The sequence below is a fragment of the Gymnoscopelus braueri genome (assembly GCF_963280865.1).
Source record: "Gymnoscopelus braueri genome assembly, chromosome: 20".
Lineage (NCBI taxonomy): Eukaryota > Metazoa > Chordata > Actinopteri > Myctophiformes > Myctophidae > Gymnoscopelus > Gymnoscopelus braueri.
Window position 1 is genome coordinate 18,318,638 of NC_137622.1, and position 26,608 is coordinate 18,345,245.

Consider the following 26,608-nt stretch of genomic DNA (forward strand, 5'->3'; position numbering starts at 1 on the left):
ATTGCTATCACAACTTATCTGCTAACCGAGACAACTTAATGTATGTTAACAAGTTTAAACAGACAATGAGCCTGGTTGATCATATCAACACATCAAAAGGTAGTACACAGTAAAATCAGTAAAAACTCACTGTTAATTTAACCCTGCGTGTGTAGATAGAAACGGAACCAAATGGACCCCTAACCCATGTACAGTATAACTCTGACTGTAACAAATGGAACCAAATGGTCCAAATTGGTGCCATCTGTTACACTTTCAGAGTTAACTTAACACTGGCAATGTTACTGTGTAGTGTGTGCAGTGGTGGAAAGTAACTAAGTACAAGTACTCAAGTACTGTACTTAAGTACCAATACCATTGTGATGTATTCTTTACTTTACTGGAGTATCTCCAATATTCAATAATTTTACTTCTACTCCGCTTTATCTTAGAGACAAATATTATACTTTTACTCCACTACAATTATTTGAAAACTTTAGTTACTACTAGTTACTTTGTAAAACATACATTAACCACTTCAGGCATGGCTATTTGAAAACGGGATTTTCAAAGGATTGTATACATGTGGCAACATGTGAAATGGGATATTGTGCATAATGAGTACTTTTACTTTTAGTACTTATTTTTACGCTAATACTTGTGTACTTTTACTCAAGTAAATTTTGAATTCTGGAATTTTGCTTTGAACAGAGTATTTCTACATTATAGTATTGGTACATTCAAGTAAAACATCGAGTATTTTACCACCACTGAGTGTGTGTAGGAACGTCAGCAACAAGCCGGCCGGTAACACACATCATCGTAAAAAGTAACTACACCAAAATCTCTTCAACAACCTGTAAATAAACGTAATATAATAGTCATATATTATAGGACAAACTCACAACAACACAAGCAGTGTGAAAACAAACCAAAGTGACAGTAAGTAGCAGACAGGAGGCCGATCACAGCTGATCAGGCCTGATCAGCTACACCGACCAGTGTTGCCAAGTTCTGAGAGAGATATAAGCAACCAGGTCCAGGAAAACAAGCCCCCAAAAGAAGCGACATGAGCACTTTAAACCTGTATACTAATACATCTGTCCTACACCCTTCACAACACGTCGAGTTGTGAGCTTGTAGATCTGCTATTTATTTATTTTAATCTTGAAATTAAAATGTGGAATGTTTAGAAGATTATTTTTAAACATTCTAACAACACAAATCTGATGGGTGTTAGGGACAAATACTTAATTATTTTGGGGGTCCATGACATTAAATATGTGAGAACCACTAGTTTAAATGATTTAGAAAAATTGGAAACAAGCCCAAGCAACTGCACTTTAGAAACAAGAACCCAAAAAACCGGAACTCACCAATATTTACAAGCGACCTTACAGAAAAAGAAGCCCGAAGTCGCTTATAATAAGCGGACTTGGCAACCCTGCTCACGACGATGCTAAGCTAAGTGAAAGCTAACCTCTCCGTCCGTCTCGTCTGGATAAACCGTATCTTAGCACAACTTTCATCCAAACTAAACCGCTGACATTCGGACACAATGTATTATCCACAGAGATAAAGGCCGTTCCAACTCACCTGGATCGGTATTATCGAGTATTCCACGAACCTTCTACGTGTTTCTAGTGAACAACCATCAGCCCAAATCCTCTTCTTGAGTTGAAGTCAGTGTTGCCAGATTGTGTGAGAGAAACAAGCAGCCAGCTCTATGAAAACAAGCCCAAAAGAAGCCACTAGGCCACATCAGCACTTGAAATCTGTATGCAGTGGCTATTTGAAAATAGCCAATCTACAAGCTCACAACGCATCACATTGCGACGCGTTGTGAGCTTGTAGATCTGCTGTTTTCCCCAAAAAATATTGAAATAAAATGTGGAATATTTGGAGGATTTTTGAAACATACACAAATCTTGTATGGCAGCAGGGGCTCCATGGCACAAAACATTTTCAGATGGGGATTATGGAAAAATACAAAATATTTGATAACCACTGGTTTAAATAATAATAAAACAAATAAAAAAAAACTACCAAGAATTGAATACACAGGACCCCAATGGAAACAATCCATTGTTCTTTCTTGAGTTTTCTTGCTTTTAGCATTGTATTTGTATTAAACTGTACTTTCTGTGCTTTTTTGCAAACTGTTAATAAAGTATTCAATCAATCAATCAATCAATTAAAAAAATAACAATATTTACAAGCAACTTTACAGAAAAATAAGCCCAAATTCGCTTATAATAAGTGGACATGGCAACACTGCTTGAGTTAAAGTTCCAATCCGGGTCCGTTTCCGGAAGTTGACGTCATTGCCACGTCTACCCTACTGCTGCTGCCTGCAAGCACGAGGCATCGCCAGCAGGTGTCGCCATATGCCTTGTTTATGGGAAACTGTTTGCAAAGTTGTCTTTGCTACCACCTGCCTCCTGGAAAGTAACTTTCCAAGTAAGTACATTTACTCAAGAACTGTACTTAAGTACACTTTTCAGGAATTTTTACTTTACTGGAGTATTTCCAATTTTCAATACTTGTACTTCTACTCCACTACACCTCAGAGGCAAATGTTGTACTTTTACCCCACTACAATTATTTGAAAACTTTAGTTAGTTACTTTGTAGAATTTGATTATTATTACAAAACATACATTAACCACTTCAGCCAATAGCAGATCTGCAAGCTCACAACGCGTCGCCTAGCGACAGTTGTGAGCTTGTAGATCTGCTATTTTGTAAAAAAAATTACATTTGCAAACGTGTGAAATGGGACATTCTGCACAATGAAGTACTTCAGTAGCCTATATTTCAATGCAAATACTTTTGTACTTTTACTCAAGTACATTTTGAATTCTGGACTTTTACTTAGAGTGTTTCTACATTGCAGTATTGATACTTTTATTTAAGTAAAAAAGTTGAGTACCGTACTTTTACCACCACTGTTCACAACTAATGCTTTTACACTGATATCAACAGATGTTCACTGAGAGGATGTTTTTGGTCAATATTTATTAGGACACAAGATACAAGATACAGCTTAGAGCCCTGATATTTCAATATTGCAGTTGTCAACCCACCATTTTCAAACATGATAAAGTAACAGCAAACTCACAGTGTTCTCAAAAAGTCTACCTATTATGTAATTTATTTCCTGATGTCTACAATAGAGCTTAATGTCTGCATGTGATCCATCACTGTATTTCTCTCTTTTTGTCGTGCAATGATCTCATATCTGATAAATGTACTTTTTTATTGAGATATGCTGATGTAATTCACTTCCTGCCGAGGATTCATTGTACCCACCAATGAAGGAGACTTGGCAGAAGATAGAAGCCCCCTGATGGTGGCATAAGCATCATTTGGCACAACCGCCAGTTTCAAGGTCACAGAGGAAATGTGCATGGGGGTAATGGAAATGTGTGAATTTTTGTGACATAACCTTTAATAATTCTACCAATCAAAATGGAAAGGTTGTGGTCTATACTAACAATATTTACCTGTGTGAAGACATGTCTAGAAGCTGATTAGTTTGCTACACAAAAATAATGCTTTAAAATTATGTTTATGGGGGACGAAAAATAGAAGTTCATGTGTTTGTGAGAATGGAGAAAAGAAAATTGGCATTGAGAGACGGGGGAGAAAGAGTGTAACAGGCAGAAAGAGAAGGTGATAGGCTCATGCTTCATATGAATGGGCTTACAGATATGGTATGGAGACAGATAACATCCAGAAGGCACTCTGATCTCCTCATGCACCTACTGGTACCCACATCCTCTGTCTAACCAGACCTAACATGCCCAGACCACAAATATGCCCTCACCTTTATCTGCTAGCCTACTTACCCCCCACCCCTCACCTCTCCCCTGCTCCCCTCCTCACCTCTGTGTCCCTTGCTTTTGAAACAACCAAATCCGCCTCCCTCCGCATTGCTTGGGAAAAGAAGAGTAGAATAGAGCAGGGAATATGGGTGTTTCATTCTCATCACATGTTAGTTGTTGATTTTGTGGACAGTTTCTCATGTGCCGTAGGTAATCATCTTTCATGTGGGGTCATGTCCTTCAATGGACTGAGACTGCCGAGGCCCAGGGATGCATGTTTCAGTCAGAGATAACGCTATTTGCTTTTATAATTTGTTCTTTAGAACCACAGGGAATTTTGAACAACTTTGTTTTTCCAGTTTAATAGCCATTGTCAACACACATGATCATAGTGTACAAACTGTATTCTCTCTCTCTCTCTCTCTCTCTCTCTCTCTCTCTCTCTCTCTCTCTCTCTCTCTCTCTCTCTCTCTCTCTCTCTCTCTCTCTCTCTCTCTCTCTCTCTCATTCTTGTCTCTCTGTCTTTAACTCACTCACACTCACACACACAGACCCAGACACACACACGCGCGCATGCGCACGCACTCGCACACATTGCATGTATACATGCAAAGCACACAGACGCACACGCACGCGCGTGCGCACACACGCACACGCACGAGCGTGCGCACACACACACACACACACACACACACACACACACACACACACACACACACACACACACACACACACACACACACACACAGATACCATCTAACAACACACGCTTGCAGTCTAGATAGCGTCCAGTACCTGCTTCAACACAGCTGCTGCTACAAAGCAGGGAGGAAAACATGGCTGGAGTTTTTTTATCGTTAGAAAAACACAACTCCATACACAGAGAAAGCAAGGTGGAAAAATACAGGAAGCCCTGGACACTGATATAAGAGTAAAGAATGAAAGAGAGAGAGTGACAGTGATGGAGTGAAGGGGCAAGAGAGCTAGAGACAGACAGACAGACAGATTAGAGAGCTAGTGAGAGACAGAGGTGTGAATGAACTGAGTCATCCAAAACCTTACAGGAAAACTATAAATTCAACACATAGACCAGTTGACTGAAAGATACAACTAAACACATGTGAACAGTACCATGGACAGACAGACAGACAGACAGACAGACAGACAGACAGACAGACAGACAGACAGACAGACAGACAGACAGACAGACAGACAGACAGACAGACAGACAGACAGACAGACAGACAGACAGACAGACAGACAGACAGACAGACAGACAGACAGACAGACAACGCAGAGAGCCAGAACAAAAGTAAATGGCAAACAAGGGAGCCCTATCAGGGTCTTAACATAGTTATTTCATCCTAGCATTATTCTCTAATACTTCTCTAATACCATGTAGCCTTTTAATGAGGGTAGGGCTCTAGGAACACAGATATACACCTTCTGTCTGCTATAATGGATGACTCACTCGCTTTGACACTCTGTCTCTCTCCATTACATCCCTTGCTGGCTGCATGTCTCCTAAATCTTGCAGCTATATTTAGTACCGGCAGACAGCCCTCCCCTCCCCAGATTGGCATTGGCCCTCTCCTCTCCTCTCCTCTCCTCTCCTCTCCTCTCCTCTCCTCTCCTCTCCTCTCCTCTCCTCTCCCAAACACCCTGCAAGGTGCAATAAAGGGGGATAATTGCAATGATAAAATGCATGCCATCACTATGCATTAATTGTTACGAGACACAGTTATCATCATTTAATCTCTAGCTGTGTGATATAGGCCAGGCCTTAATCATCACGAGTAGGGAATAGCCCTGCTGTAATATATGGTCTGCTCTGATCTCAAAAGGTAACCTGGGGACAGAATACTATATTACTGCCAGCATAACATAATGTATGTCATCAGCAGCAGCAGACCTCAGTGCGCCACCTGGAATGAGAAAAGGTGCAGCAGTTAGCAAAACTAACACAGACAGGTAGGCACTGAGACAATATGTTCTCTCTTATTTCCTCGCTTTCACACACATTGGTAACATGGTCTGTACTTGACGCTCATGACTCAGCAGAATCGAGCAGAGGAGGAGAAACAATATTATGTCTCATAACACCACGTCAGTCACGCACGCACTCACTGTCCCCAAACTCCCAGGGTGGCACTCTAATCAGAACGCCTGTTTATCTTTCATTACCGTCAAATGGGAAATTAAAAAAAGAGAGATAGATGGGTCTGGGCAGGGGGGGTTAGCAAGACATCGGCCTAGAACGATACACAGAAACATCCTAAGCATAAAATGCTGAGTGTTAGTTATGTTAACACAATTTTACTGCATAGGGCACAGGGGTTCCAGGTTCCAGGGGTTCCAGGTGATGGCAATTGCCACCCCCTGGTTTTAGTATTTAACCTAAAAATGCAGGTATTATTTCCTCCACCTCTGAATGTTCTTTTGCAGATTAATCAGATTTTAGATTGACACTTATAGACAGTTTCTTTCTGCAACCATACATTAACCACTTTAAAATTGGCTTTCCTATTTTGGGCATGTCATTACAGGCAAAGGTTTTTAAAATGTTCTTTTTCTTTTTTCAAAAATAGAAAAAAATAGCAGATCTACAAGCTGACAGCACATCACACGTATGTGAGCTTGTAGATGAGCTATTTTCGAAATCAGGCTTTCGAAATCAGGAAATTATGCCTCTGGTAGGGCACAACGTTTTTCATGGATGATGCACGAGCAGTCGTAATGAGCAAACACAAGAAGTTTCTATGAAAAATAAGTAATTTCCTTTATTATCATTTGTGACATCACGATTGTGCCCTGTTATCATTCTTGAAATCTTTGACGGTGCAGGAAACAGGTTTACATGGGCAATGAACTGATTAATTACCATGAATACGATGTAACATAAAACTGCATGGCTGTACACGTATACATGTCATATTGGGCACAAATGGTATAGCAGCAAAAAAGAGTGTAGTCTGTCTCTTTATACATGGGTTACAGTAGTACAGTGTATTTGTAGAAAAAAAATATTTGTTTAGAATGTACATTTGAAATGAAGTTACAAATACACTTTTATATACAAGATGGTTATTATATATTATAAAATGCTATACACTTTAATAGGGGGTGTCTAAAATCTACTAAGACACTGGAGGCTAGCATAGCACTACCATTACAGTACAATGTACACAGTAAGATCCTTCCATATTAATCTAACTCTGAAGAGTGTACAAACGGAATGAAACAGACCCTTAAAGGTCCAGTTGGTTCTATTTATACACTCTTCAGAGTTAAATGAAAACTGGGATTTTACTGTGTATGTAGAAACAAAGCACATCGATAATAGATACTCAAACGGTATATGAAGATAGATTAATATCTCCAGAGCCATGTATCTCAAAGAGTTGTGACTTTGAGATTCTCAAATCAATCTGGTGGCCTCATTAGCTCCTAAGGCTTCCTGACAGAATGTTGAATAATAATGTGGTTAATATTGTTGGGAACAACCAAGGAGCAGTGTTTTTGGCAAACATTATTTAGTAATACAAAATGTGTTCCAGGAAGTAATGACTGGTTTCCCAGGTGGTTGAAAAAGGTTCCAGACTGCTCAATGTCACAATTCCTTTAGATGGAATGTTGTTGATATGTCATGTACAGTGTACTGAATAAATAGAGCTTCGCAATTGCAGTTTATTTGCTCCTTTGAGTCTGTATTCAACTAAAGGTTCTCCCATGGACCAATATGTGCTTTGCAATCTCAAACAGTGCAATCTCAACTTGAATTTCAGGGACTGTGGTCTCCCAAAACATTTCCAACCATAGTACGTCTTTACCTAATGAATACTATATACTGTGGTAAAAGGCATGTTAATTGAGATTTTTAACCACTTGAAACCTAGTGTCCCTATTCTGGGGCAAACATTAAATGAAAATTGCAGATCTACAAGCTCACAATGCATTGAGAGCTTGTAAATTGGCTATTTTCGGTGAGGGTGTTTGGTTTAAAGTAAAAAAGGAGCAGAAGACCATGCATAGAGCCCTGGGGGACCCCGGTCAACTAAGAATGTAGGGTTTAAGGGGTTTAAGTGGTTATGTAAATATAGATGATTCTATAAATGAAACAGTTTGTACAAGGACAGGTGTTTATGAATCAGCAAGAGGAACATACCCCAAACATCAAATAATCTTAATCTTCAGGTTTAAGGCTACAAAGGCTTTGGGAAACCAACTCCTGTTCCAGGCTCACACTGTCTGGTCAGAGGACAAATTCAATTCACCAAAAAGAATAAACGTTTTCCTTCAGATTGTTGAGAAAATAGATTTACAGGGCTTCGGTGTAATCTTAATAGTCCAACTGATGATACCTGACCACAAGTCTGCTGCTGCTCAACTAGAGTAGACTCACCTCTATATGCCAGGGACTGTGCTTACTGCTAAATGTGAATAAAAAACTACTCTAATCATAGAGAGGTCTGAAATCAACAAAGAATGTAACAACAGTGTTCTAATACTTGGGTATTAATGTGTAAGAAAGAGGTAGTGATTGAAGAATTGATTGACAAAGTTACATCAAACATCAAATATCAAACACCAATCATCACTTAAGAATCCGGTAGAGAGAGGTGGTGGAGTCTGCTTTATGACAAATAATAATTGGTGTAATCCTGGGGGAATTAAACATTTCTCGCGATCATGCAAAGCAGACCTGGAATACCTCCCCATCCTATGTCGCCCCATTACCCCCTGAGGGGATTCACAACAGTAATCTGCATCGCTGTTCACATTCACCCGCAGGCAAACACAGATACAGCTCTGTCCCTACTGCACAACGAAATAAAAATAATACAAATCAAGCATTCAAATGCTGCATTGATGGTTATTGGAGATTTTAATCAGGCAAAAATAGTAATGCCAAATATTTACCAATATGTTCAATGCCCCATCAGGAATGATCAAGGCTTCTTGCATTCCTTCCTTGATCTGGCACATTTTACACTGCTGCTAAAGCTATATCTATGCCTGTCTTAAGAGGTTTATCATTACCTGCCGCTCTACCGTTACTTTAACTTAGTTTATATCTTATCTATAAATGTTTTACTTCATTACATCCAGAATTTTTTATTTTTTATTTTCTATTTTTTATTTTCTGTCTCTGTGTCCCACCAACATTTCGCTGCTTGTACCTGTATGAGTAAGTGACAAAATAAATCCCCCTCGATTCTCTTGACATCAATGAACTTCAACGCGGGAAAAAAAAGAATCTAATCACAATAGAGTTTAGGAACTGAGGTTAACATACAGGTCACCGAAAGAAATGTTTATTACTGTGATACTGCTTTTCAGACTATGGACTGCACTCGAGATTCCCTGAAGTGTTCGGAGCCCTAAAATGAAGCATGGCCCTTTGTTTGCCTTGGTGCAGGACTCTTAATGCTGAGTTACCTAAACTAAATGAGTGTCACAACAGGATTTCACCTCCTCAATCTGTCAATGTGTTCACATCAATTAACCTCTGGATGTAGCTAATTCTGCTGACCGGCAATCAGTTCCAAGCCCTCACCTCATGGTTCAAATCCCCACCTCCCACCCAGCCCTACAGTCATGAACTGACATGGAGAAAAAAAAGAGAAGAGGTTCAGTCAGAATATAAACAAGTCATGTTCCAACTGAATAACGCTCTTTCCATCCCGGCCCTACCAAACAGCAAAAACAGCCATGTTTTCCTTCAGCTTCACTGGGAACGGGTATTTGCTTAGATTCCGTGCACCACAGACAACACTGCTCGGCTGATTATTTGAATTACACATTAAAATGTATATAGTCTCCCATTCTGTAGCTTATGAGAGCCGTCTCTGTTTAAATCCAATTCATTTGGGTATAGGTTTAGACGGCCAGTGTGTACACAGTCGGCCACCCAGTGTGACTCTTTATGCGAATGGATTAGAGATAAACAAAAACAAAACAAAGAAACATTCTGCATTATAAAACATCTTTCAATCAACAGGACAAAATTATAATGAAATACAAAATAGAAAACCAAGTGTACAATAGCTATTGCTTTACAACGACACAAAGAAAAACAGAATACAAACACCTGGCATATTTGCACACGTGATGTGGTATGGAAAAGAAAAGCTTATGTTTACTTGCATTCAATTCACATTACGAGTGATTGTATGTACTGGGTAAATATGTGTGTGCCTGTGCCTGCTCTCGAAGAGAAAGTGAGAGATTGTGTCTTTGCGTATGTTCACAGTCACACTTGCAATATTGGCTGTGTGTCTTTGTAAGTGTGAAGGTTTGTGTGTGTGTGTGTGTGTGTGTGTGTGTGTGTGTGTGTGTGTGTGTGTGTGTGAGAAGCAGTGGACAGGCGCCAGGCCTCATTATTGTCATTCCCCTCACTGCCCTGACGAGGCAAACGGCTGCTTTTCAATCGGGGAGCTGAGGAGAAGATGGAGACAAAAGGCCCAAGTAAAACAAACGACAGAAAGCGGATCGGAGAGCCAGCCTATGGCCATATGTGCTGAAAGAAACTGAGGAGACTGGCGGCCGGGATAACCCATGTGGGCCTTTCAGTGAGTTGGGGACCACACAGATATACCCCAGTCCTGTATTCAGCTCAACTATGGGTCCACACACACAAGGATGCAGGTTGACCCCCCATCATGCTAAACACGCATGACTTATGAGTGCATGTGTGTCTGTGTCTGTGTCTGTATATGAACATCCATATATATATATATATATATATATATATATATATATATATATATATATATATGTATATGTGTGTCCAATCGCCACATGATCTGTTAGCTCTAGTCTTTCAAATCCATATACTGTTATGTCCCCCCTCGCTTCAGCATAGTTCTTTCCCCCAAAAAAAACGTCTCAACAGGCTCCTTTTAAAGAATGAAACATTCTGGATCCCTCCATATGGCCGTCTTCCCTCATTGTCACCCAGCCAGGTGATCATTATCCACATTATTCTTGCATGGCATAGTCATCATTGTATCCATTTTTGAATTCTCACAAATTCCATGGCTCCGTACATATTCCCTAGCATATCTCCAAGCAACATCAGACGGTGTTGTGGATCTTGTAGTCCAGAGGCCAGCTCTTGCCTTGTTCACAGATGCCACCCACTTCCATATATTTGTCAAAGTCATCAATATGCTGCCCAACAGTCACTCCACTTCTGGAATACGAGTGTGACTTTACATGCATACAGTGTGTGTGGATTGACAGAAGCAGCAGAGAAGCTATATGTGACGATACGGTGTTTGACTGCACATACACAAACACGGCCATTAACACTGTGTACTGTGTGTACACACTATACATGTACAATTATATTCAGCTTGTAAAGCTGCACGTGTAGCATTATGGGTTATTCAGGGCTCATCCCCAGTACGTCCTTTAGTTTGAGGTACTGAATGTCCAAAATTCTATATGATCCATAACACTGCTGCAGAGGATGGATGATGAATCAGCAAGAGGTTGAAGTGAAGTGGACTGATAGATCACCGTCTCATGCCATCACATCTGGAACAAGTAAAAGAAAAGGTTTAGAACATTTTGGTAGGGGTGTGCCGATACACTAATTTCACCAAACGATACAATACGATATTGGGCTCACAACTTCGATACGATTTCGATACGATACGATACACACTTTTTTATTATGAAAATATATATAAAGCAAATAATATATATAAAAAAGCAAATGCAAACAAATAATTCTGTTTTTGCATTATTCAGACATGCAAACTTGTAGCTTTTCAGCTACAATAGCCGTTTTGAATCCAAATAGGGCAATAGTGTGACACCTGACCCGAAAAAAAACAACATGTTGTCACCCTTTTCACCTCGGGGCTGTTTGCATGCCTGATTATTATTATTGTAAAAAAAAAAAAAATCTAAACGATATTTTTTTCCCCCAAAACGATACATATCGTCACGAAAACGCATCGCGATATATCGCGGGACGATATATCGGCACACCCCTATATTTTGGGGACCTAACCAGTCAACACAATGTCCTATACATATGAAGGCAAAAAAGGGGTAAAATACCATGAACATTCTTTGAACATTTGATGATTTTGGCTGATACAGTGCAGCACCGCATGTGACCAATTTTGAAGTCAACATTTTCAATCTCCCTGTATAACTGACATTAGAGCTATGTATAAAAACTAGAGGACTGATGTAAAATCCCCGGCCATTCATTTCAATGAAGGTTGCTCACCCAACGCATGCTCCTCTGGGAGTACACTCTCTTCCGGAGTTGACACCAACACTGGTGCCAATAGAGCATGCGTACAAAGGTTTCAGGCCATAGAAGCATGTCCTTTATGCACTAAGCTTGCAATACCAGACTTGGCCGCTAGTTCATTGTTCATTGGTAATAGAGGCTCTGTTTCCCGTTATTTTACTCTGGCCTCAGTGAAAAACAAAATGATGAGGAAGTAGGAAGGCTGGATGTGAGACACAGAGAATAACATTCTGGCAGGGTTTATCCGACACAGGGGGTGATGTGGGTCCATAGACAATTGACTTTTTAACCACTAGAACAGTGGTTCTCAAACCTTTTCATGTCAAGGACCCCCAAAATGATTGGTATTTGGCCGTGGACCCCCATCTCAAAATATTTTGTTCCAGGGGCCCCCAGAAGCAAAGATTTGAGTTACAAATGTTCGCTTCAAAAATATATTCAAAGATTTGCAGTTTTCATCAGTTTAAAAAAATAGCAGATCTACAAGCTCATAGCACGACACTCGGTGCCACGCTATGAGCTTGTATATCTGCTGTTTTTGAATAGCCAAACTATGAAATATGGTTAAAGTGGTTGAAATGATTGTGAAACTAGATTGAAAGAAAATGCTGGGCCCCCTGGTACCCCTCCAAGGACCCCTGGGGGTCGCCAGACCCCACTTTGAGTACCAATGCACTACAACATCACAATTTAGGCACGAATGCAATGCTTGTAATCATTCTTCCAGATGTCTCAAAACACAAAAAGTGTGACTTTTGATTTGAACTGACCTGCAACGGTGAGGGTTGAGCGTCCTGCCCTTTTGGCTGCAATGCTCAGGGGTGATGGTACAGCGGCACCGACATGAACCCACCTCTAGCGCCCACTTCCTCCCCGGGCAAGGTGGGCAGCGAGGCCCCTGTGACGGAGATGGGGTGGGGGGAGGTGGTGTTGGAGGGAGGAGGGTTGGGGGAGGAGGGCTCGGAAGAGCAGAGGTCCTGGTTGGGGGTTAAGAAAGGTTTGGTTAGCGGTGGAGCACTTTCATTAAATATGAAATTCAATAGCTTATTAATGCAACCTGGTAATGCAGCTTTGGAATAAAGTGACCAGATGTGGCTCACTGGAGAGACCCTGGAGCTACCGTTAGCTTGAAAATCAGTTATTTTCGGCAACCATGGAGTATAAATTAGGCTTCAGAGTTCCTTTATTAGTTATGGTGGCCATAGCTGAGTGGGTATAGAGGGCGTCTGGGAATTTGGAAGGTTTCCAGTTCGACCCTCGGCTCACCAAGGGGAAGTGTCGAAGTGTCCCTGAGCAACAAACTTAACCCTAACAGCGATCCCCTCCTGGGTGCTTATCTGAGCCATCTGAGCAGCCATCTGCTGGGTGAAGCAGAAAAAAGCAATTTCACCTCCGCAGGGGACCAGAAAATATTCCCTTTCCTTTCCTCAATGTAGACAAACTCTTTTTGTAACCTGTAACAGAGCTATCACTGTCCGTCTCTCTATCTGGCTGCGTCGCAGGTTCTTAAATTACATCCTTGTTTCCCTCACTTGGGTCCTTTCCGTCTTAGTCTTAGCCTCAGTCCCTCCAAGGATGCATCTCTTTAGAAGTAAATAAAGGCTACATGTTTAAATATCCACGAAGGCTGCAGGTGCTCCTATACATTTCTTTTGGAAATTAGTAGTTGTTTATTCTTTTTTTACACAATTATACTGAGCCATACAGTTAATTAATTGTGACTTTTAAATCTCGGTTAATAGTGAAACCGGTTAATAGTCCCATCCCTAGACCTGAGACGCAGCCTCTGTCAGTTGCTATGGCTGTGTAGACTGTAAGATACCCATGAGGCCTATGACCCCGCCCCCTAGAAGTCCTTAATTCTCTGTGAGGCTGAGAAAGGCGCCTGCGTCAGTGAGTTCATTAAACGGGCCTGGTCCTGCCTCAGTCCTTCTGGGAGGCCTGGGAGGCCAGTGCCTTTAATAAAGTTACTTAATGAGGCAGAGAGAGGCCATCTTTGTTCAGGTCCCAGTGACCGCAGCAAATTAGCCGCAGATTTCACACCTGCCAGGGCATGAATGGGGCCGGGTCTGAGTGATGGATGGGCTATGAGAGATGCTGCTTCCAAACGGGGTGAGGTCTGACTCCTGGGGCCGGAAATGAACTGACATAATAGTTATGACCGGAGCAGATGAAAAAGAGAAAGGGAAAGCAACGATTTTTATCCCTCACTTTTTCCTCTCTCGAAGATCTTTTTCATCGAGCGACACTATCGTGGGACAAGTACAAATTAGCTGTTATTCTCCATGTTCTGCATTGGTCATGGGAATGTCAGAACACACAATTATAATTATATTAAGCCCCCCCCCTTTGCAGTCACTTATTCACAGTAAAATAGTAAATTTTAACTCAGAGAGTGTACAAATGGAACCAAATGGACCCTAATGGGTCAAAGTTAAATACCTGTGTTCAATGCCTGTGTTCCCATTCTCTACACTGCAGGCATGACATTCCAAAGTATAATAGTAGTCACTTAAATAAGTTCCCTCCCATTGATTGTTAGCTTCCAAATGGCTCAAAAGCCTCAATTTTTGCATGGTACGTAGGGGGTCTCAACCTACATCTTTCTGATGTTTTTTGTTTTCTTCCGTTTGGATTTTCCCCTCTCCCTTTTCCTGCCTTTCGTTGTTGGCTTGGGATCGGGCCTGGAAGTCAGAGACAGAGGAAGGTTAGACAATAAAATATTAAGATTGTACATGCAAAAAGGTTACAAAGGCATGCACATCTAAATAATAAATGCTGTACAGAACATCTGAAAACGGAAAGATCAAATCAATCAACAATCATAACACACACACACAAACACACACACACACACACACACACACACACACACACACACACACACACACACACACACACACACACACACACCACACACCACACACACACACACACACACACACACACACACACACACACACACACACACACACATATCAATTTCCAGTACAATATCAATAATTGTACCCACTAAAACCAGGAAAGCTTCTGTAGGTCTTTCAGGTCTTAATAGGTTAAAAAAGTATCACTCTCTCTCTCTTTCTGGCTTTGACTCTGCTCATGTCTTGTCTTTCAGCATGTAATGTGGACTAATTTGCGTGGACTTCTAATGTGTTATCATGGGTGCATGAGTCTGTGTCATCAATCAGTAGAGAGCACCTGGCAGGGAAGATAATACCGTCTCTATGGCGACAACAGGATGTGAGATGACCCAGGGGATACTGGGTTGGAGTCACACAGATGACAACTCTTTGAGAGGTACACACACACACGCACATGCACACACACACACACACACACACACACACACACACACACACACACACACACACACACACACACACACACACACACACACACACACACACACACACACACACACACACACACACACACACACTTGCACACACACACACACACACACACACACACACACACACACACACACACACACACACACACACACACAACCTACACGTACTGTAAGCATGTACACGCACAAGCACACACATTTCAGTCATTTACGTCCACATCATAACAGGAAGCCCGGGGACATAAACATTAAAGATGCAATCAGATGTTTTGCTGGACCTGCCAGAATGTATCACACAAACAAACATTAGAGATCCTGAAAATGATGCCCGTCTCGCACTGTTCAGCTAACACTAGCTGACACTGGACAGTGTGTGGCCATCTCTAAAGACAGTAGACTTCCTTTACCATTATCCTTCACATGATGGCTTCTGCAAGGGGTTCTCAAACACTCGTCCACTGGTCACCATCACCAAACACCATAAACACAAAAAGCTGACATGATGACTGACCCTGTTTGGCTTGAAATGGCTTGCTTAGCAGTTCAACATGACCACCCACCTCTTCTACCTTATCTATGCCATCATATGATACACAAACAAACCCCTATCTTAGAAACAACAACATGGCAGAGGCACTTCACCTCTGACCTGACATTAGCCTTGATGACAAACCCTCTCTCTGAATAAACTGATGCTGGATGTGTCAAAAATTCACAAGAACACAAGAATCTACTTCCAGGGGGCTTGATTTCCAGCCCTGCTGCTAAACTTTAGCTGATAGGTCAGTGTATGATAACACCTTCCTTGCATACATAATTATGTATGCATTGTTTCATTATTGCACAGTGAGCTGTGCAAAGCACATAGACAGCCAACAGCCCATCTAATGCTATTTTCAAATAAGCGTTGTCAGATTCCCATTTCCTCTTTTCAGTTGACCTAGACCTAGACCATTTTACCCTGGGTTTCTGTCTGCTGATCTTTCCATTCCTTGGATGATTGAACACTCTGCACTCCAGACTCTGCACTTAAGTGTTAATGTCTACTTCCTCAGTGACAGGGCAGGTCTACTTACATCCCATGAGCTGTGGGTTGATAGGGTGTAAGGGTAGTTCGAGTTAAAGTTTAAGTCCTTTATTTATTTTTCACATGCAAATAATACAGCCAGTAGTAACACTGTCTGCAGGCAGTGAAATGCTTGTACTCTCCGAGCTTACCTCAACAGTGTGAAGAAAAGCTTGCACTACCAGCATTACTATGACGGTATATGTGATATCAAATAGTGATAATGTAAACTGTTTAGCACTGTGAGATGGGGGACAGCTGATTTAAGCAGTCACACCTGGCCTGAGTCAAACAAGTTGGACTCAGAGCTACTGTAGGTGTAAAACTCTGTCGTGCATTGAGGCACACAGGATAAATCATCCCCACAAACATCCAGGGAGAGAAAGCCTCTGTCATGACAGGTCAGGTATCTGGCTTTTATCTTGTTTATTTCCTTGTGGCTATCTACGACATGATACACCAAGGCATGGCAAGCAGTTTGTGGGTACTCAAAAATAAGAATTTGACATGAAACCTTAGCTGTTGTTTGTCCAACAATTGAGCCTGTTAAAATCATAATAGCTGATAACATCACAAAAGTAATTTCACACATAAACAATACTACTGGTCTAACCAAATATCTACAAGCAACTTAATTAATAAATATATAAATTGTGACGACTAGTTAGTGCCAATGCTTTTTTGTCAACAAAGTCTATATATTTTCGCAAAACTTGCATGAATTAAACTATCTTATTCATCCTGTTGCTTATAACAACCATTAACTCTCAGTCTCAAGGACCCCTGGGCATCCTTGGAACCCAATTTGGGAACCAGTGGAATACCATGGCCAGCTGCTGGCACGTGTAACTAATCGTTCATGAGTTCCCTTGAGCTACATGAGAGCTGTGGTGTTGTTCAGTTTGTCGTTGACTCTAATCACAAGTGCCATATGCCTATAAAATGAACACTCCCCTGGTCGCCCTGTCATCATCAACATCAGTGTCAGAATCCCCACTACGGGGTTGAATGTGATTTGACATAACTACAAACAACTGCAACAGGGATGCAATGTCACACACACACACACACACACACACACACACACACACACACACACACACACACACACACACACACACACACACACACACACACACACACACACACACACACACACACACACACACACACACACACACACGCGCGCACACACACACACAAATTGATCGAGATGCATTTAAGGGGTAAAGCTTTACCTTGTAGTGGTTGGTGACTGGAGCTCTTCTTTTACTCTACACATAAAGACAACTGTGTCAGGATGCACAGTAAGGTCCAGTGTTAAAAATGGACCTGTAAGGTTCCATTTTTACATAAAGTTAAATTAACACTCTTACTGTGTACACACATACAGTACATAGTAGATGGCAAACAACATGTACAGTATACAGTGTGGGCATGTGCTTTAATGGGTACTCACCTACACTCACACTGGCTATGCTCAATGAAGGGCAGTTCAATGAGTTCATGCTTCATGAAGGAGGTCCTCATTAGCTGTAGAAGGCCAGAAATAATTACATAGATTCAAACATCCTCTCAGCGTTCACCATTATTACATGCATGTGTTTATACATTAGCATTTCTGTTCTTCGCTTTATTACTCTGCCCACTGCAGTGCACGACAGGGTATGAATGTGTTTGAACTCCTAGATAACTCGATTTTCATAAAACGTTTTGGGAATGATCAGTAGGCTGCCCGAAGAGATTTACTTCGAATTGAAAATGTCAACGGTCAAGGTCACAATAAAGGTCAATGTTAAAATTGAGAACAGATGGGCCATGGGCATATTCTCATGCAATTTGTTGAGAATGATCAGTAGGCTACTAAGAGCTGATTAACTTTCAGGTTGAAAGTTATATCTCAGGAATGGATTATGTATACGTATATCGATGCACTATAAAAGGTGAGGTCATATGCATGAACATCCATATTTGTGTGTGTATGCGAGCATGTATGAACATCCATCTCTTTGTCTGTATGTGTACGCACCTCCATGGTGAGTGTGTGTGTGAGTGAGGGCACACACTCCAGGGCCTCATCGGCACAGCAGCCTCCGCAGCGTCTCACCGACACACAGGCCGGAACAAAAAGGTGGTGTGTTTCCCCCGGCAACTCTTGCCACACCTCCACCAGAGTGTCCCGTGGCTCACAACCACTCCGAGAGTATACCTCCAGCCACCGACGCACTGAGAGAGAGAGAGAGAGAGAGAGAGAGAGAGAGAGAGAGAGAGAGAGAGAGAGAGAGAGAGAGAGAGAGAGAGAGAGAGAGAGAGAGAGAGAGAGAGAGAGAGAGAGAGAGAGAGAGAGATAGAGATAGAGATAGAGAGATAGAGAGATAGAGAGATAGAGAGAGAGAGAGAGGATTAGACAGAGACAAGGATAAAGAAAGAGAGAGAAAGGATGGAATAAAAAAAAAAAAAAAGGATGAAAGAAAGAAAGAAAGAAAGAAAGAAAGAAAGAAAGAAAGAAAGAAAGAAAGAAAGAAAGATGGAACCGTACCTTCACGTCCCTCTCTCGACTTTGGGGAGTCTGCTGGTCGCCAGTGAGCAAGCTGAAGGGAGAAATAAAAGTAACGATACACTGGTATTAAGTATTTGCAAAGCGCTTTGCTGACAAGACCAAGAATTCCTCGTTTAAATACATGCTCTTATGGACACACACACACACACACACACACGCACACAAGCACGCACGCGCGCACGCACGCGCGCACGCACGCACGCACGCACGCACGCACGCACGCACGCACGCAGGGGCAGGTCCCCCTGGTGGGGCCCCATCCACACTGGGATCTAACTAACACTCTTTTACCTTGTATTGAATGTTCAGCTTTAATAACTCTGAGACTGAAAAAAAGTACCTGTAAATTATAAGTGAGTCAATTCTACAGTTGAATTCTACCGTACTGCTACTACAGCTGTCAAGTCTGGTCTCAAGACCACATTTCGATGGTCTCGGCTGCAACTTTACTTGATTTGGACTCTGGATAATTTTTCTTCTAATTTCTCCAAAGTTGGCTACTACAGCTTTAACAGATTAATTATCAATATAGGGGTGTTAATTTGGTTTAGTGCATTCGCAGATTTGTTATTGAATTAACTATGTAATTATTGAATAGTTCATTACTATTATGTAATTTATGCGTAAACATATTTTGCTTATTGAAAATGCTTTTTAGGGGTGACATACATGTTTGTTTGTATTTTGTCTCATTGACGTTGTGTGTCTGCAATTTGAAACTGGACCTAGACAAGTCTTCTAGCTTGCCAAAAGAAATTACCTCCCACAGTTTTTCTGTAAATATACATTAAATGCCTCTAGTATTGATGATTTAGTATTGTATAGTATTGTATGTCTTTATATGTCTTGATGAATTGAATACGTAGGACCACAATGGAAACAAGCCCTCAGGGCTTTTTGTGTTATTATCCTAAAGCATTATTGTATAACTGTACCTCTGTGTACTTTTTGCAAACTGCTAATAAAGTATTCAATCAATAAATCAATCAATGTAATTTGAAAAATACCGACAAAAAAACGTTTGCGAGAACAATCTATCTACGGTAAGTATTAGTTACATAGTAATGGTGTCATTTATTTACAGAATACAATACATGATACATGTAGTAGGTCTAATTTTGTCATAGTAACCAGTATCTCTTCCCATATTACCCAATTCTGAGCTTTTCAAAAGTGAGTAGTGCTATTTTTTTAATTTATTCAGATCATCTCAGCTTGTCATTTGTGCTTTACTTAAATTCACAAAAATCTAATTCTTCTGGTCTCTATCTTGATTCTGTCTTGCACCACCCCCCCAGTCTCAGTGTTGACTTGGCCTCATTTAAGTGGTCTAGTATAGTGTTTTGAAAATGGGGGTACATGTATTCCTAAGGGTATGCATGGCTCTAAAACAGGACTGTAAGTGAGGTCTGTCTGTCTGTCTGTCTGTCTGGAGCTAATCGTGCAACTAGATGAACTAAACATGGAGAAGCAGCGTTCAGTCACCACATATCTCAAACAAACTCCCATAAACCTGCAGGTCTGCTACTCTCAGTTGTTTTAAATCAAAGCTGGAGACTTTTCTGTTTAATGCTGACATTTACTATGGTTTTTTAATAATTTGTCATTTTATTCTAAAATGTTCTGTTTTATTTGTATTTCTGTTTATTTCTTGTTTTTATTGTATTCAAATGTCCTTTAATATGTTTCTTTTGCACTCACTTATTGCTCTTTCTTAATGCCTTGTGTTATAGAGCAAGGGTTCTCAAACTGCAGGGGTCAGGGGGGTCCCCAAATGATTTTGGGGGGTCCCCAGATGATTAGCTTAATGTGCAACATTGTTTTCTCACTCAACAGTAAACAAACCAACATACAGTATAAGTGAATACATTTCTAAAGTGACAATTTAAGGACCTTTAAGAGCTTTTTAATACCTCTAAAAGTAACCAACAAATTATGCTATAAAAATGGTCAAACATTGCCCAAATTGTCAAATATTACCTAAGAAAGAGGCGTTGTGAAAATAGCTGATCTGTGGAATCGAGTCAAACTAAATTTAAAGCCTCAACTCCTACAATTCCAAGTGCTTGTTATGGTGGGGGGTCCCCAGTTCAAATTATGATTATTTTGGGGGGTCACAGCCTGAAAAGTTTGGGAACCCTTGTTGTACATGAAAAGTCCCAATTTTTTGTTGAAAGGATGCAATTACTAATTGTGTGGGTGTAACGGAAAGGTAAAGTAATGATGAGTAGTGTAACAAGTTACTTTTGGCAGGGAGTAAAGTAAAGTAATAATATTATTTTCGAAACGAATAATGAGTAATATATTACTTTTTTTGAGTAAGGGGCCCAACACTGTTTGGAACACAGTTCTTATATGACGCGATTTCCTAAGATTCTAAGATTTCCCTATGAGATTTTCAATGTAGAAAAGACGTTAGGACTTCCGTAGCCTACTCTATGTAAAGCACTTTGAATTGTTTTCTTGTTAAAATGTGCAAAATAAACTTTACTTGCCTTGCCTTGTCTTGCAAACTGCAAACTCAGTGCCACATGGCTTGTACATATTGGCATATTGGTTAACATAGAGTACCACAATCGTTTGTTCAAATCTATACTTTTTGAAATATTGAACTTTACCTTTTTTTTTAAATCACTTTTTAGAATGGAAGTCAAAGGGGCTTGGACTGTCCACATTTGGAGGTGAATGACGGTTGAATCGGACTAAGTCATACGTCATAGATACTGTATGTCATAGACGACAGGTGTCATAGATTGGCCGCATGAAGTCCGAGATTCGCCGTCATTGGAACAAGTCTTGTTATTTTACTGTTAGGTTTAATCTGCTGACGTGTAAACCAAATTAAATCAAAACCTTGACTAGCACAACTGAATTGAAAGCAATACTTGCTGTTGCTGTTTTATTTTGAACACATTGACATCACAACTGGACTTACTGAAACATTATGGCCACCGTTTAAAATAAATCTGCTCAGAAGGCACTAATTGCAACTCTTTAACTCCATTTCTCAAGTTATATTCTTCAAAAGGTTGGGTTATCATATGCAAACAACTGATTTCTCTCTCAGTTTTCTAAACAAAATGTTTAGTTAGTTAAAGGGAAATCAGGGAAAGAGGGTACTGACAACAAAAAAGATGGGAGAACCTGGTAAAGAATACAGCATAGGTGTATAATATAGTACTGTATATTATGTCCATATTATGTCTGGCTCCCCTCATTGATCAAATTCTTACTTTCCAATATGATTTCTTAAATTATGTTTTGATATGTCAGGGCTTTAATGTATTAACTGCTACTCTGATAACAAATGCATAAGGTATCATGGCTGGGAAAATAGAAACTATATTGTATAGCTCACACACACACACACACACACACACACACACACACACACACACACACACACACACACACACACACACACACACACACACACACACACACACACACACACAGCCAGTGTTTGTGGGGACCAAGGCCACCTGTAAGGGAATGTAGACTTTGCCCAACATCCCCGCTCCACCCCCTTCACCAGCACACAACACACAGTTGTTTGGCCCACATTGATAGTAGTTCAGCTATAGGACTGTGGCCATTTTGTGAGTAGTAGCAATGACCTGATTGGAGGTATTAAATAATTAGATGTGAGAACTCTGTGAAGTTAACAACAGGCAACATTATATTCCTCTTTCCTAATGTCATCCTCTGAGATAGCTGTGTAGGCTATATGTAGGACGGTGTGATAAGGACAAAATCAAATATCAATAATATTTTTGACCAAATACCTTAATATTGATATAGCCTACTGTGATGATAATATTGCATTGTGACGATAATATAAATTATATTTTTCAAAAATAGCAAAAAAAAACGCGTCCCATCGCTACACGGTGTGAGCTTGTGCATCGCTATTTTCGTTATGTTTGACAATTTCTGTGTAAAATAAGGCTTAAGTGACTAAAACCAGAAAAAGAACACTTTTGCCATTCACGATATTAGGATAGGCCTATCCCAGACGATATCTAGTCTCATATCACGATATCGATATAATATCAACCCTAGGGGTATTTCTTATTTCTCTGTTAGATCTCTAGGGGACATCTGCTAGGAGCTGTATCTCACACACACACACACACACACACACACACACACACACACACACACACACACACACACACACACACACACACACACACACACACACACACACACACACACACACACACACAGTGCCAGGCCAGAACCATCTGCAGTTGTGTTTCTATCTGTCTGAGAAAAGTCCCAGTCCCAGTCCCAGAAAACACACCACAGATGGATCAAGATCACTATGTGAGACAGGGGGTGTGTGTCAGACTGAGAGAGAGAGAGACCATCATTATAATAGTGATGATACAACATGCATCGTGAATTCACCATTATAGAAGGAAGACCCAGGTTTATAGCCTATAGGCCCTGTAACATCATGTCATACAATACATAAGACAGACAGACAGACCATCTCAGCCGGTCATAGAACAGGAGGAAAACATGCATTGCTGAGTGCTGTGTGATGATGAAACAGATACAACATGCAGCTCAACAACGTCACCACTGGATCCCATGCTGCCTCCTTTAGGGCATCACTTCATGATAGTCTCCCAAAACATAAATAAGAAATCAGGCACATATATAGGTCTACCTCTGTGTGTGTGTGTGTGTGTGTGTGTGTGTGTGTGTGTGTGTGTGTGTGGTGTGGTGTGGTGTGTGTGAGAGAGAGAGAGAGAGAGAGAGGGGTGGGAGAGAGAGAGAGAGAGAGAGAGAGAGAGAGAGAGAGAGAGGTGGGGGAGAGAAATTGAAGAGAGAGAGAGAGAGAGAGAGAGAGAGAGAGAGAGAGAGAAGCTGTTCTCTTGGCAAATTATTATCAAACAGCTCATATGTCACTAGTACTACTGTATGTAGTGTTACAAAATGTGCCCTAGGCTAGGCCTACTGTATGCCAGCCATACCCTGCTGCCCATGTAGGACGCTACGCATCACAGGAGAGTGGACTACAGTGAAATGACTGAACCATTCCACCATCAGCCTGCAAAGTGGCGTCAATGACCTAGGGGATAAGTTCTGTTCCACGACCACAACGGTGTACATTTTCTACACAAGCATGCAATTGCATGACAATGGCACGAGGAAACATAGCCAGACGCATGTGTGTCATTCACGTACTGTGTCATCGTTGCAATAATATGGCAAAAGAAAAACATACACGATTAACTTAACTATCCTGTGTGAGATTTGAACATAATTCAGACAGTTGGGGTTAAAAAGCCTTAGCTATACACATAGGCTACATACATACCTTGGCGTGGGACGAGGGTATTCGGGTGAGCAGCAGGAATTGAAACATTCCAAGAATAACTTGCAGCATAATCCCCATTGTGCAGTATAGTCCACGATGTGGACCAATGATCCAAAAAGGTGATTTATTGTGTCTGTCTCCTTCAAACAACGCAGATATTCCAATGTCATTCCACGGTTTGGCCCTGGCTTGGTGGGACACCTTAATAAGTGGCATTCTCAATCCCATAAACTTTACAATGTTTTGAATGTTTCATTTGGGCTAAAATATATGGTATCTTAGCCTATTTTAAAGGCCAAGAAGCAGCCTGATAATATTAGGATAATATCTAAATAGGCTGTAATATAGCTGTAGCTATATTTGCAAGTGTTTTGACAGCTTACCTCAAAGAGAAGTTATAATAACGCACGCGATCCTATAATTGTAACACCTGTTTGTTGCGGACATGGCAAATCAATATTCCGTGGACATTTTGGTTAGACTTAAAGCAACTTTGAGTGACCGGACCCCCCTCCTCTAGTCTCTATTTCTAATGACCCCCCCCCTTTCCTCTAGTCACTATTTCTAACGCCAGTCAGTCTTATTGGTCAGAATCCCGTCCAACGGTCCAGGCATCCAGGGATTCATTCGGGTGGCGTGACTACAGGTCCGTGGCTAGTCTCACTGCGTGGTGCGATCATCAAATCCTGGTGCTGTTTGGAATCATCTAACTGACACGTTCATTCCCCAAAAAAGACCCAAAACGCTTAGAATCCCAGCCGGGGCAGCCACTGTCGCACGTTGTCACGCCACGGCAAAATGCATGACGTTTCCTCTCGAGGCGCATCTTCCCAGATGTAGGTACGATCCCCCTTCATGAATTATCCTGTAACAATGTAATCCACCGTTGACATCACATTACTCATCAGTCATCATTCATGCCCCCCCGTGAAATGAGTGTCCGCGGATACAGAGGGCGTGTGGAAAGAAAGAAAGAAAGGGGTCCTCGTTTTAGTTGTTGTGGTGGGTCGGTCTCCTTGTTTCGTTTGCCCTTCAGATCAGAACACAAATCATGAGACACTCTCCGCAATTCCGCGCAACCGCTTCACTGCCAACTTTTTCAAAATGGGACGGCCACAGCACAGGTGTACTGTGTGTATAGTCTGTCATAGGACCTCCTTTCAGTTCATTATTCAGCAGGTCAATGATTTACCTCTGCAACTAACTGCACATTGTAGATAATATCAAACATATTAATGAGGTAGGCTACTACTACATCAGAGCTCATTTAGACCTATCTCAATGTCATCCAGTAGGTTATCACTTGTCACACTTTATTTGCACAGCCCTTGTCTCCGCCAGGCCGAAAGGCATGGCCGAGACTATGTTTTGCACCCTGTCCGTCCACAGTTCCATCTGTGGACAGCTAATCTCCGGCACCTTTGGCTTGATCGCAACGAAACTGTGCACATACTCCCTGCAGGATGCCAGAGCAGAACCTCTGCCCCAAATCTTTCAAATAGACCTGTCATAGCGCCACCAGGAGGCTGATTTGTGGAGAGAAAAAAAATGACAGTAATACTACAGATGTTGTCCAAACATCACGCAAATCGGTAGAGTATCTCTATAGTCATTAAACGAAACAGGACTTCCAGATTTTTCATATTCCATCCTGATTGGCTAAGATTGGCTTCCAAAGTTTGCAGGAGTGCTTTGTTTTGAACAAAATGCCTCAAATCATGAAAACAGCTTGCGATTTCAGTGAAATCTTGTAGCACATTCCCACTAGGCTGAGGAAGAAATACCTCGAAATCAGCCTCATGGTGGCACTATAACAGGCCGATTTGCGTTTTTACCTATAACTGCACCAATCTGGTGTAAAGCTTTGTATGCCCACTCCCTAGAGGCCAAGGAAAAACCTTTGCCCTGCATTTTTCACATATGCAACTTATAACACCACCAGGAGGCCGACTTGTGTAAAACAATATTTTTGATATTACTCCTTCAGATTGTATGCAAATTTCACGCAAATCGGTACACATGATCTCTATAGTCATGTGATCAAGACGGATCTGTTTGACTTTTCATATTCCATCCTGATTGGCTAAGATTGGCTTCCAAAGTTTGCAGGAGTGCTTTGTTTTGAACAAAATGCCTCAAATCATGAAAACAGCTTGCGATTTCAGTGAAATCTTGTAGCACATTCCCACTAGGCTGAGGAAGAAATACCTCGAAA

At 41.1% G+C, this 26,608-nt stretch overlaps 1 protein-coding gene across 1 annotated transcript; it reads right to left on the reverse strand.

Moving 5' to 3' along the window:
* Positions 1 to 10,599: 10,599 nt before the first annotated feature.
* vegfba (vascular endothelial growth factor Ba) lies at positions 10,600 to 25,473 on the reverse strand. The gene is made up of 8 exons (XM_080416895.1): positions 24,394 to 25,473; positions 19,041 to 19,092; positions 18,531 to 18,727; positions 17,961 to 18,034; positions 17,740 to 17,775; positions 14,681 to 14,764; positions 12,851 to 13,057; positions 10,600 to 11,347 (listed from the first exon to the last, which is right to left on the reverse strand). Exons 1-8 carry the CDS (start codon positions 24,619 to 24,621, stop codon positions 11,326 to 11,328), a joined length of 900 nt encoding a protein of 299 aa, XP_080273021.1. The 5' UTR covers positions 24,622 to 25,473; the 3' UTR covers positions 10,600 to 11,325.
* Positions 25,474 to 26,608: the final 1,135 nt, after the last annotated feature.